General features: G+C 46.1%; 5 protein-coding genes across 5 annotated transcripts; 4 read left to right on the top strand and 1 right to left on the bottom strand.

The window, feature by feature from the left end:
• The first annotated feature begins 72 nt into the window (after positions 1 to 72).
• On the top strand, positions 73 to 578 carry LOC6595074. The gene is made up of 2 exons (XM_002020302.2): positions 73 to 237; positions 299 to 578. The coding sequence occupies exons 1-2, from the start codon at positions 88 to 90 to the stop codon at positions 380 to 382; spliced, it is 234 nt and encodes a 77-aa protein (XP_002020338.1). The 5' UTR covers positions 73 to 87; the 3' UTR covers positions 383 to 578.
• LOC6595075 lies at positions 534 to 1,830 on the bottom strand. The gene is made up of 3 exons (XM_002020303.2): positions 1,586 to 1,830; positions 982 to 1,516; positions 534 to 921 (listed from the first exon to the last, which is right to left on the bottom strand). Exons 1-3 carry the CDS (start codon positions 1,777 to 1,779, stop codon positions 607 to 609), a joined length of 1,044 nt encoding a protein of 347 aa, XP_002020339.1. The 5' UTR covers positions 1,780 to 1,830; the 3' UTR covers positions 534 to 606.
• Positions 1,831 to 2,421: 591 nt separating this feature from the next.
• On the top strand, positions 2,422 to 6,245 carry LOC6595076 (lon protease homolog, mitochondrial). Its single transcript, XM_002020304.2, has 9 exons — positions 2,422 to 2,867; positions 2,939 to 3,197; positions 3,258 to 3,642; positions 3,695 to 3,824; positions 3,891 to 4,195; positions 4,269 to 4,691; positions 4,757 to 5,497; positions 5,563 to 5,752; positions 5,814 to 6,245. Exons 1-9 carry the CDS (start codon positions 2,529 to 2,531, stop codon positions 6,066 to 6,068), a joined length of 3,027 nt encoding a protein of 1,008 aa, XP_002020340.2. The 5' UTR covers positions 2,422 to 2,528; the 3' UTR covers positions 6,069 to 6,245.
• Positions 6,246 to 6,742: 497 nt separating this feature from the next.
• On the top strand, positions 6,743 to 10,884 carry LOC6595077 (mitochondrial coenzyme A transporter SLC25A42). Its single transcript, XM_002020305.2, has 6 exons — positions 6,743 to 6,899; positions 9,157 to 9,412; positions 9,485 to 9,794; positions 9,864 to 10,129; positions 10,187 to 10,373; positions 10,443 to 10,884. The coding sequence occupies exons 2-6, from the start codon at positions 9,178 to 9,180 to the stop codon at positions 10,594 to 10,596; spliced, it is 1,152 nt and encodes a 383-aa protein (XP_002020341.1). The 5' UTR covers positions 6,743 to 6,899; positions 9,157 to 9,177; the 3' UTR covers positions 10,597 to 10,884.
• A 583-nt stretch (positions 10,885 to 11,467) lies between these two features.
• LOC6595078 (60S ribosome subunit biogenesis protein NIP7 homolog) lies at positions 11,468 to 12,149 on the top strand. The gene is made up of 2 exons (XM_002020306.2): positions 11,468 to 11,538; positions 11,590 to 12,149. Exons 1-2 carry the CDS (start codon positions 11,483 to 11,485, stop codon positions 12,074 to 12,076), a joined length of 543 nt encoding a protein of 180 aa, XP_002020342.1. The 5' UTR covers positions 11,468 to 11,482; the 3' UTR covers positions 12,077 to 12,149.
• Positions 12,150 to 12,249: the final 100 nt, after the last annotated feature.

The raw sequence follows: 12,249 nt of genomic DNA, 5'->3' as shown, positions 1-12,249 counted from the left end.
AATCAGTATTTTTCCCAACGGCAGCCACACTGTAAATGTCTTGTTTTTGTTAAATAATAATTTTTTGCGTCAAATTTTACAGAAATTATGCCCAAGCAACCGTCGTTTGTGTCGCGCAACCTGGTTACCATTGTGATGGTGCCTAGCCTGATTGGCATTCATCTCGGCTGGGGCTATATGCAGAATAACCGCAAACTGGTCACAGAGTCGGAGCAAATCGACCTCCCGCCGGTCACGGTGAGTGGTGGTGGTGTCCCCCCATCAATAATAGCTAATCATTAAGCTATCCTTCCTTTAGTTCGCCAGATTCGTTTGGAACAAGATTGCAGGTGGCGGAGACCAGACTACGGCGGAGACGCAGCAGAGCAGCAGCGCGAAATGAGACAATAAGAGGGGGGTGAGATGGCTGTGGATCTTAAAACATACAATCTATTTATTGTATATAATTAATTAAAACTACACACGAACGGTATGATACAATGAACTGCTGCTGGCCACAAAAGTGGCCAATATCGGAAGAAAAAAACAGAATGTGACGTTAAATAAAGGGTTTCTATCGAACTTTGTTTCCTAACCTATTGGCGATTGCAACTGAGATTAAGGTTACTACTGCGTTACGGCCGAGTTGACAGTGAGGTTGTCCAGCTGGGCATTAAAGAGCACGTCGCTTATGAGCTTCTCCGCAATGATGCGCTGGGTGGGATTGACGGCTCGCAGTTTGCTGGCCACATTCACACCGATAGCATCGTATTCGTCATGCGGCGGGGGTTGCGGTGCGGTTGTGTACGCTGTGGTGTTTGCATTGCTAAACAGAGGCTGATAGTGTTCGCGTCCGATCTGTATGGTCGGCACAGCCTGGCCGTGACCATTGGCCTGCTGGAGATGCATTTGCTGCTGGTGTTGTTCCAGGGAGTTGACGGCCTGTTTGATACGGAAAACATACATGAAATGGTACTAAGGGAATCAATGGTAACCGCTTACCTGTTGTATCTCCCGCTGGCTGTTTGAATCTAGTGATGTGATCTCCAGCACTTTGACAGCATGCCCTTGGGATGCCGCAGCAGCTATGGAATTTTGGGCCGCCGCATGTGCTACTAATTGCTGGTGTGCCTGGACGGCAGCCGCATCATGTTGATGCTGTTCGCTCTTCACGAGAGCCACACAATCCGCTGGCGTCACGGATAGTGTACTTAGGGTGGCGCCTTCACTACTGACCACCACATTGTTGGTGGCAGGCACCTCTTCCACTTCGTCGGAGGATGTGGGCCCTAAATTATCCATCTGCTGTGAATGTGAGGTTGTGTGATGTGACTCGTCCTCATACTCCATGGAATCCTCATCGTCGAAGCTAATGTGCAATTCCCGCTTCGGTTTGGTGCCCGACTCATGCCGCTTTGGCTTGTGGTCGGCGATGAAGAGCAGCCTGTCGTAGTACCACAACCGTGTCTCATAGTCGCTCTTGCAAGTCGTCTTCCGATACTCTCTCCGAAATGCCGAGCGAAGTGAGTTGATTTTTCTGCAACCAATAACAAAAAGAGCATTAGATCGCATTGCGAAACTGGTGGGCATAGTATAACCAATGCACCTTACGACCATGGGTCGGTCGGGATTCGGTTCGACTTCTTTCAGCTTCTCCACGAGCCTGTCGTAGGACTTGTTCCGAGCGGCATGGTTGCTGTAGTCGTTGTGCTTCGGCTGCCACAGGCACTCCTCCTCCTGGTACTGCTCTATGAACTCCGTGAGCCAGTGTCGCGAGTATGACCGCAAGTCAACGTTCATCTTTTTATTGAGCAAAATTTTGATTTTTTTACTGTACTCTGTTTTGTTTTCAGTGCGTCTCGCGTAAAGTTGGCTGCAAACCAGAAAAACCGTGCTACCACACGCAGAGTTTTCGCCGCGGTGGCAGCGCTATGCACCGCCAAATACCAGCTGGATTCGAAAAAAGTCAATAACGGAAAAAATATACAATTAGACATAAAGCGGAGAAAAAGAAAGAAAAAAATAAAAGGAAATCGATAAAGAATGGTCAATTCTGTTTAGAAAAGAACAGCCCTCCTTATTTACACCGTCCAACAAGCCGAATTCAAATGTTTATACTGGGTTTGATTGTAATTTCCAAAAAAATCAGCGAACCGAGCTCCGTTACCGATCTTTTTTACTTTTTCGTGACCTTTTTCGTTCAAGTCTTGCTTGACACTCATTCAAGTTGAAAGTGAACCTTGAAATTAGCCAATCTTATAGAAAATTAATTCATCAATTGGATAAAATTATGAATTGAGAGCTGGGGGTTCTAGCTAGCTGGTGATATTAAGTCGAATATACAAAACGAGGAATGTGATGGAGCTTGAATACAAATAATTCGTCAGTATATTTACGGTATACTTTGAAGCCGTGACATATATTTCGGTATATTCCTGAGGGTCAGACCGTATATTTGATCGATCCGCGGTCACACTGCCTGTCACATAATAACTGTTCCCGCACTTGCTTGCGTTTTTTAATTTGATTGATTCTCGAGCTGGTTGAAAATGATATCTCACGCTGTACGAGGGCGGCACCTAATGCGGGCCCTGTCCACGACAATTGCATGGACCCGCCCGGGACAAAGTGCCTTGACTAGACACTTTAGCGAGAAGATTACGCGCCTGCAGAGATTCAATGGCGCGACAATGGTGATGGCTCAACGCTTCTACAGTCGCAAACGCGATTATCCCGATTACAAGAAAGCTCAAGCGGTAACAGAATTGCTGTCCGACCAAAATTCTAACCTGCCTGCCACAGTGGCCGTGCCCGACGTATGGCCACATGTTCCGCTGCTAGCCATGCGTAAGAATCCCTTGTTTCCGCGATTCATGAAGATTGTGGAGGTGAGTGCATATGCAAATGGAACAGATGTCCAATTCCAGTGGCCTACATCACGACTCAACTCATCTTTAAGGTATCCAACCCAATTGTTATAAATCTGCTGCGTCGCAAAGTTAGCCTTCATCAGCCCTACGTTGGGGTTTTCCTCAAGAAAGTCGACGGGGAAGAGGAGGTCGTCCAGAGTCTGGATGAAGTCCATCACCTGGGCACTTTTGCACAGATCCAAGAGGTTCAGGATTTGGGCGACAAGATGCGCATGGTGGTGGTGGCCCATCGTCGCATACGCATCACAGGACAGGTGATCGAGGATCTACCACCTCCAAAAAAGCCAGGTAAGCACCTACAGACACACACTAGCCGGTACAAATTGTGACAAATGTTCTTGATTTAAGTGAAAACGACAACCATCAACGAATCATCGATATCGACAAGGCCACTGTCGTCAAGAGAACGCCGCAAAGCACGACGCGCGATTTGGCAGAAATTACAAGAGTCTGCAGCTTCCGCTGACGCTGACAGTGAATTTGATTTGGAAGAGCATTCGCATATTTCAGAAAAATTTAAAGCTGCATCCAAAGCCGCAATCGAAGCGGAAGAGAGTACATCAGCTATCCCCGTTGCAGAGTCTGCTGCACCAGCTGCATCACCGCCCGTGCTCATTGTAGAGGTTGAGAATGTGAAGCTACCAGTTTACAAACAAACCCCAGTGGTCAAGGCGCTAACACAAGAGATTATCAAGACTCTACGCGACATTATCACCATGAGTCCCCTGTATAGGTAAGCTATTCAATCCCACAAGAAGCTTTCTGCTTAACTCTCATTCCCTTAGGGAGAGTCTCCATCAAATGCTGCATCAGAATCAACGAGTTGTGGACAACCCCATCTACCTATGCGACTTGGGTGCCTCCCTGTCGACCGGAGACCCAGAGGAGCTGCAAAATATCCTGGAGGAAGAAGATGTACATATGTGGCATTCCTTGAGTCTACAGATTTCTCCTTTATGATAACACATTTTTCTTTTAAAGATCCCAAAACGTCTGCAGCTGTCCCTCACATTACTCAAAAAAGAGCAGGAGCTATCGAGACTGCAGGCGAAAATAGGACGCGAGGTAGAGGAAAAAGTCAAGCAGCAGCACCGAAAATACATACTGCACGAACAGTTGAAGGTTATCAAAAAGGAGCTGGGCATTGAAAAAGACGACAAGGATGCCATCGGTGAAAATTATATGGAAATGCTCCAGGACAAAATCGTTCCAGAAAATATTCAGCAGGTCATCGCCGAGGAACTGACCAAACTGAACTTCCTGGAGAGTCATAGCGCTGAATTTAAGTAAGCAAGAGATCGATCCATTAAGAGAGCTCCTTAACATCATCCTAATGTATCCTTCTCTTGTTGATTACAGTGTAACCCGCAACTACCTCGACTGGCTCACCTCGCTACCCTGGGGCGTCATGAGCACTGAGAATCTCTGCCTGGACAAAGCCAACGAGATCCTAAACTATGATCACTACGGCATGGAGGATATCAAGAAGCGCATCCTAGAGTTTATCGCCGTCAGTGCTCTGAATGGCACCACGCAGGGCAAGATCTTGTGCTTCCATGGACCGCCTGGTGTAGGCAAGACGAGCATAGCCAAGTCCATTGCTCGGGCCCTGAATCGCGAGTACTTCCGCTTTAGTGTGGGCGGCATGACGGATGTGGCTGAGATCAAGGGACATCGTCGCACCTACGTGGGCGCAATGCCCGGCAAGCTGATACAGTGCTTGAAAAAAACCAAGACTGAGAATCCTCTAGTGCTCATTGATGAGGTGGACAAGATTGGCAAGTGGGTGTCACGAATACTTGATTCGATTTCGAGGCGAAATATACTCGTAATCTCCCTATCCACAGGGGCTATCAGGGAGATCCCAGCTCGGCGCTGTTAGAGCTACTCGATCCCGAGCAGAATGCCAATTTCCTGGACCACTATCTGGACGTACCAATCGATCTGTCTCGTGTGCTATTCATTTGCACGGCCAACGTGATTGATACCATACCAGAGCCGCTGAGAGATCGCATGGAGCTGATTCAGATGTCCGGCTATGTGGCCGAGGAGAAGGTGGCCATTGCCCGCCAGTATCTAATACCGAAGTCGATGAACGACTGTGGCCTGACCGACGAGCATATCAGCATAACCGAGAAAGCCCTGAATATGCTGATACGCAACTATTGCCGCGAGTCCGGAGTGCGCAACTTGCAGAAACAGATCGAGAAGGTTATGCGCAAGGTGGCCTTCCTTTTGGTCAAGAAAGAGGGCACCAGCTTCCCAGTGGATGCCGAAAATCTGACCACATTCCTGGGCAAGCAGATCTTTACCTCGGATCGCATGTACGAGACGACGCCGCCGGGCGTGGTCATGGGCCTGGCCTGGACGGCCATGGGTGGCTCATCGCTGTACATTGAGACATCGGAGCGGAACAGATATAAAAGCCTGGGCCCCAAATCAGAAGACAGTGGTGTAAGCGGAGGTGGCACTTTGTATATCACCGGAAACCTTGGAGATGTGATGAAGGAATCGGGCCAAATAGCCCTGAGCGTGGCGCGAAACTTTATTCACATTCGAGATCCTGGCAATCAGTACCTAGAACTTGCGTAAGAGTCTCCGAAAAAGCTACTCGTTGGAGTTTCTTATCCTGTTTGCCTTTTTCCCATTATAGAAACATCCACCTTCATGTTCCTGAGGGGGCCGTACCAAAGGATGGACCCAGTGCCGGCGTCACCATAATCACCGCCCTAATTTCGTTGGCCACCAACAAGCCTGTGCGTAATGATGTGGCCATGACGGGCGAGATATCGCTGAAGGGCAAAGTTCTGCCCGTAGGAGGCATCAAGGAGAAGGCCATAGCCGTAAGCAGATGTGTGTCCATTGTGAATGAAGCTTTATTTGATATGCTATTTCCACTATCAGGCACGTCGCAGTGGCGTCCACTGTCTCATCCTGCCCGCGGACAACAAGAAGGACTTCGAGGAATTGCCCAAGTTCATAACCGAAGGCCTGGATGTTCACTTTGCGGCCAACTACGAGGATGTCTACAACATTGCATTTTCCGAACCCACCAAAAACGAGGCCGAGGCCCAAGTATTGCCAGCGTCGGATCAGGAGCCCGAGCTCGAGGTGTCCAGCGTAGACTGCGCGGCCGGCGCAATGCCATTCAGGCCTTAATCCTAGTCTTAGCTTAGGGGTTGGGGGTTGCATCGATGTATTCACATCGGTATCATTTTAATTAGTTTATGTAGACAATACAAAAGCATTTGCTAAACCTAAGCTAATGTACCTAAATCGATATCAGTATTATTTTCCGCGGTTCAGTTCATATACTGCTTAAATAAATGGGGCCTAAGTGGCCTAAGTTTCAAATTAAAATTTATATTTCGTTATATTTCTGAGGGCAGGACAGAATATTTTGTCGACTAATTCGCAGTCACACTGATTTTTTTGCCACCATGCCTAGCTCACACACCTTGCGATTTTTATACTTTTCATATTATTTTTAAGACTTGCTAATGAACCAATGTATAAATCGTGTAGAAGAGCCATTTAGAGCCATGTCCCCGGCCACATCGAGCACAAATTGCTGCTCAGCATTAAATTCCCGATTGCTTTCCATCAAAATTTTTCCAAAAATGTCGTAAAAAGGCATGTCAAAAAGTGCATAATTCCATGGTAATTACACAAAAATGTAGTTAATATGTGTAGTTGGCGTGTACGGTATATTTTTAAAATGAGACGGTATATTTTGGTATACTTCTTAGGTATTTTAACCATTAAGCAGTCACAGTTGCTTCAAGTCGCGCCGAAAATGATTGTTGTTAATGTTTTTTAATCATTTCTTAATGATTTCGACTGTGGAAATTGTGAAATAAATGAATCCATTCAGTTGGCTAGAACGAAACCTATGAGCTAGACGAGTGCCAGTGCAAAGTGGAAGCCGAAACTTCGGTTTCGCGGAGATTATCGGCAGGAATAAATCTGTGCTAATAACAAAAACAAAAGGTGCTTTGTGCCTTAAGAGCTTTTCAACATAATTTTTATTGTTGTTTTCGTTTTTCCTAATTATATAATGTATATTGTGTTTGAGTGCGTGTCTGTGTGTGTCTGCGAGAGTGTTTTGTGGAGCAATAAATTGGAGTAAACAAGGCCCTTCTGATATGATAAGTAAAAGCTTAGCTAAGATAGTTCATTGGAGAAGCATGTTAAGAGTAGGTGGATAAATAAGATCCACTTGTCTCTGCGTCAGACAAAGAAAATGATTTCCAACAGCAACAACAACAGCAACGATAATCGTAAAACAGCTGTTCTCGTGGCTCTCATTCCAATCCAATCAGAATGAAGTCACGTAGCTCTTTCCAGACGTAAACAACAAAAAAAGCGCAACGAACTGCATTCTTTTCCGAGTAAACGCATGCTTTAAGTAATTGAATCTGCATACTATAACCATATGGCTTGTAGTATCAGCACTTGTAATTTGTTGTTGTTTTGATTGATTCAATTCCACTTGCTCACTGGCTTTCCACTGCCGGGTACAAAGTCCAGTATAAATATGACTTCTCCAGCTTCCCCCCCTTATCGCTGGCGTTTGAGTGTGTCTATTTATGGACCGGCCTGTGGGTTCTCACTCTCACAAACAAATTTCAATGCCAGCATCAGAACTAGAATCATAAAGAGCAACGTTTTCACGTTCTCCCCTGGGTCAACTGGATACTGGATCAACAGGCCTCCCCGCGAATAGCCTTGACTCAAGTGCAAAACAACAAACCATTTGCTAACGAACTTGTTTGCATTCATTGAGCGGTGTGCTGCTCCGGCAGCAGTAGCATCCATTCCCCCCTTGCAGTGCACTCTGGGATGAGAGCTATTTACGTGGCGTGAAATGAGAAGAATGTGGTCATGGTATATTAAAAGGAAGATAAGGCAGTTCCACTCTTTCCTGGGTACTGGATGCTGCATACCTTCTATTTAATATAACTTGCTATCTATCTATATATCTTCTCTGCCTCTGGTACACAATCACGTTCAAGGCCAGCGTTATGCGAATCTTGCGAAAGTATTTCTATAATATAGATGATGCGCACTCTCTTTGAAAGCTTTCCTGCACCGATCCGTTAATGAAATGCGTTAATTTTAGCCCCTGCCCACTTGGAACCGTGCCCACCCGAATCCCCCAAGCATCCCCACAATGATTCTCCCCACACGTGCGGCCACACATACAATAACTAAATTTGAGGACCGCGCTTTTCAGCATGATAATTGTTTTGGGAGGTGTGTGTGCCACCGAAAGGCCGGGCTCCGGCTCTCTGATAATCTGTTTTTGCTGTTTGGCTGTTTGCTTTTTTATAATACTAGCAGCGCCAACTGGTTTTGCGGTTTGTTTTGCATTTTGTGCGAACAAACAACAAGACCCCTCCTATCTATTGTAAGACGCAATTAGCGCATACATAGCGAATCTTATCAGGTGCTGCTGATTAATCAGAGAAATTCTAATCTCTGACCAAGTTTCGGGGTTTCAGTGGCAAATACGCACCGGGGGCCCAAAGCAAAGTTCAATTGGGAATGCTGCCAACTAACCCAGAGAGCAGATAACATAGCAGTCCACCTTCTTCAACTTGGCCAAGACCTGGGTCTAAAGACATTATGTATGTTTTTGGACCCATGCCAAAGAAGAAATCACTTGCTTCGCTTCAATTACGAAACAATTGTGACAGATAGAAATTTGCATAGACTTGTGAGAGAGCGTTATTTTCTTATCATCTAAAATAAATCTCACACATCAGTGTGTACAGTGAAGGCTCTCAGTGGAGAAACATACCGTATCCATAAACATACCGAATCGATTCGGTGGGATTCGGTAAATGTCGAGTGCATGACGAGGCAGATTAATGCTAAAATGTATAACTGAATAGTAAATATGTATTTGAATAATTAAATACTCAAGCCCACAACTGGTTCCTCCTTACCAATGTGCATGAATCGAAATGTTCGCCCTTTCGGGAGTGTACTGTGTGTCCATATGTAGCTTTGTTATATGACGACCTATTTCTATCTATGGGTTTATGAAGCGCGCCTCGTTTTGATTAGAAGTCTTATGAATGCACAGCCAGTGCCGAACCAAAAGTAAATTGAGGGAGAAATGATTTCTGGTTTATTTCGGGTGCTCTTTGGCTATATTTGATGGCTGTTATCGGCTGTTGTGATAAGCCCCTGCTTATGCATGGCTCAAATTGATATCAAAACTGATTTCTCGTTTGCCCAGGAATCAGAGTCCGAGTCTGCGATGAGCCGTCTTCTAGAGAAGCCGAACATTGCCATGTCCATTAAGTCAACGGGTAGTCAATTATCGAGCACAGTGGCCACCACCGCAACGGGTGCGGGCACTGCTGCTGCTGCTGCATCCGCAGACGTGGAGGACGAGGATGCAAGCGGAGCACATGATGTGACATCAGCATCGGAACAGCAATCATCATCAGTAACAGAAACACCCGCCAATTCAGTCAGCCCCAGTCCCAGCGGTAGGTCCAATGAATGCTGCAATCTCCTGCTGTTTGTTCTTAATTTGTGGCCCTTTTTTCGCCCCCACTTAGGGCGCACCAATACCAATGTCGATCAGGTAATCATCAGCCTGGTGTCTGGTGCGGCGGCAGGGGCTTTGGCCAAGACAGTCATCGCTCCGCTGGACCGCACGAAAATCAACTTTCAGATACGCAAAGATGTTCCCTTTTCGTTCCGTGCCTCGCTGCGGTATCTGCAGCACACCTACGCCAACGAGGGTGTCCTGGCCCTGTGGCGTGGCAACTCGGCCACGATGGCCAGGATTGTGCCCTATGCGGCCATACAGTTCACCGCCCACGAGCAGTGGCGCAGGATCCTGCAGGTCGACAAGGATGGCTCCAAGTGGGTGACACTACTGATTACTGATTGTCCTTCAGGCTTCCACTAAAATTTCTCCCTTTTCTGTTGCAGCACGAAGGTACGTCGCTTTGTGGCTGGCTCACTGGCGGGCATCACATCCCAATCGCTCACGTATCCCTTGGATCTGGCCCGCGCACGCATGGCCGTGACAGACAGATACACGGGCTACCGAACGCTGCGGCAGGTGTTTGCCAAGATTTGGGTAGAGGAGGGCCCACGGACACTGTACCGTGGCTATGGTGCCACAGTGCTGGGGGTGATACCCTACGCGGGCACCTCCTTCTTCACCTACGAAACCCTGAAGCGGGAGTACCATGGTGAGGAGTGCTTCCTGGATTGAAATTCATGGCTAAAACCTTTTACTTCAATTGCAGAAATGGTTGGCAATAACAAACCGAATACTCTAGTCTCGCTGGCGTTTGGTGCTGCGGCTGGTGCCGCCGGCCAAACGGCGAGCTATCCTTTGGATATTGTGCGCAGAAGAATGCAAACTATGCGTGTGAACGAAGCGAACAATGAGAGGTGTCCCACCATTCTAGAGACGCTCGTTAAGATCTATCGGTGAGAGAAGACCAAGCAGAATGTGTAACTTCTTTGATTTTAATCCACATTCATTGTGTGCTTCCACAGAGAGGAGGGTATCAAGAATGGTTTCTACAAGGGCCTCAGCATGAATTGGCTCAAGGGCCCCATTGCTGTGGGCATTAGCTTCTCCACCTATGACCTGATCAAAGCCTGGCTGAGGGAGTTGTCCCACTTAAAGCGTGGCCGGCTGGAGGATTAGCAGCAGCAGCAGCAGCAGCCCATGCCCATGCGCCCCCACAACATACACACACCAAAAAACGCACTGCTTTGTTCTTAAGTACGATGATCATATGATCCGATGATAAAGCTGCAGGAGGGGCAGCATGCTCTAATTGTTAGATATTTTTAGTTGTTAATTGTGGAGGAGAGGAGAAATTTGTTATTTACCATAATTGATTTATTATCTGCTTTAAGCCCAAAGTAATAAAACACAGTCTGCATATTGATTCGCCCTAAGCTCTATTCAGTGGCGTTACCTGGACAATAACTTACTCTTTTACTCCTAGACTTAATGATATATTGAAGATTTGTATATGTATCTATATTCCTAAAAAATTTGTCAATCTGCTTTCGTAAATTGTAAAAATTGCCATGAATTTATTAATGTTCACCAGCGAAATCATCTTATGCATAGATTATATATATACGAGTATATTGTATGTTAGTGTGTTTTTTATGATTATAAATAAATTTACAAAATTGTTTAAACATATTCTTTCCTTTACATGGCATTCAAACAGCGATATTTCATCAATCTATTAAATTTAATTTGTAATGTATTAAAGAACACATATTCTTCTCAAACATTCATATTCAAACTTAGGCGCGCAGCTCTGCAATACAGTCGATAGTATCGATAGCCGTTTTATTTTGTTCCGCAACTAAGATGGCAGTGCTTCGAAAGGTCAGGCGACAGCTGATCGCTGCTAAGTATCGATAGTTATTTTTAGTATGGGTCAAATGTGTTAAGGTAACTAGTTCACTTCGCACACTCCTGAATAGTTCCTTTTTGTTTTCGTTCATGAACCAAACTCTCACGTGTAGCTTCCGCACTTTTTGGTTTTTTGGTGTTATTATTAGACAAAATGAAGCGTTTATCTGACGAGCGTGCGAAGATTCTGTTCGAGAAGCTGAACAAATAGTAGGTAACATAATCCTTTGGTTTGAATGGCATTAACCAGCTTCCTTGCAGCATTGGGACAAATGTAACGCAGCTGATCGATCGGCCGGACGGCACCTACTGTTTCCGTGAGCTCCGGGATCGAGTTTACTATGTGTCGGAGCGGATACTCAAGTTAAGCGAGTGCTTCAGCGGCAAGCAACTGGTCAGTGTGGGCACCTGCTTTGGAAAGTTCTCCAAGACCAACAAACTGAAATTCCACATCACAGCGCTGTACTATCTGGCGCCGTACGCCCAGCACAAGGTGTGGGTGAAGCCATCATTTGAACAGCAGTACCTGTACGGCAACAACGTACCCAAATCGGGTCTGGCACGAATCACCGAGAACGCAGCACAGTACCAGGGAGTGGTGGTGTACTCCATGAGTGATTTGCCCCTAGGCTTTGGAGTTCTGGCACGCTCCACCACCGACTGCAAGACCGCTGATCCATTGACCGCAGTCTGTTACCACCAATCGGACCTTGGCGAGTACATACGCGCCGAAGACACGCTATTTTAGATGCGTAATATAAATCTATAGCTGTAATCATGTTTTAGTAAATAATAAGTCTTACGAGAATTTGAAAACACGAGTTGTCTGAGTTTTAATGGGAGACTTTGAAGAAGATTTTGTGCATTTAAATATTCCAAAAAAGTCGTGAAAACAATAGTGCAGCCCTGGTTCTTGGTTGG

This window comes from Drosophila persimilis, unplaced genomic scaffold (assembly GCF_003286085.1).
Source record: "Drosophila persimilis strain 14011-0111.01,24,50 unplaced genomic scaffold, DperRS2 tig00000000-arrow-pilon, whole genome shotgun sequence".
Taxonomy (NCBI): Eukaryota; Metazoa; Arthropoda; class Insecta; order Diptera; family Drosophilidae; genus Drosophila; species Drosophila persimilis.
The sequence above is the reverse complement of the archived record's forward strand: the minus strand, read 5'-3'. Positions and strand labels throughout refer to the sequence as shown.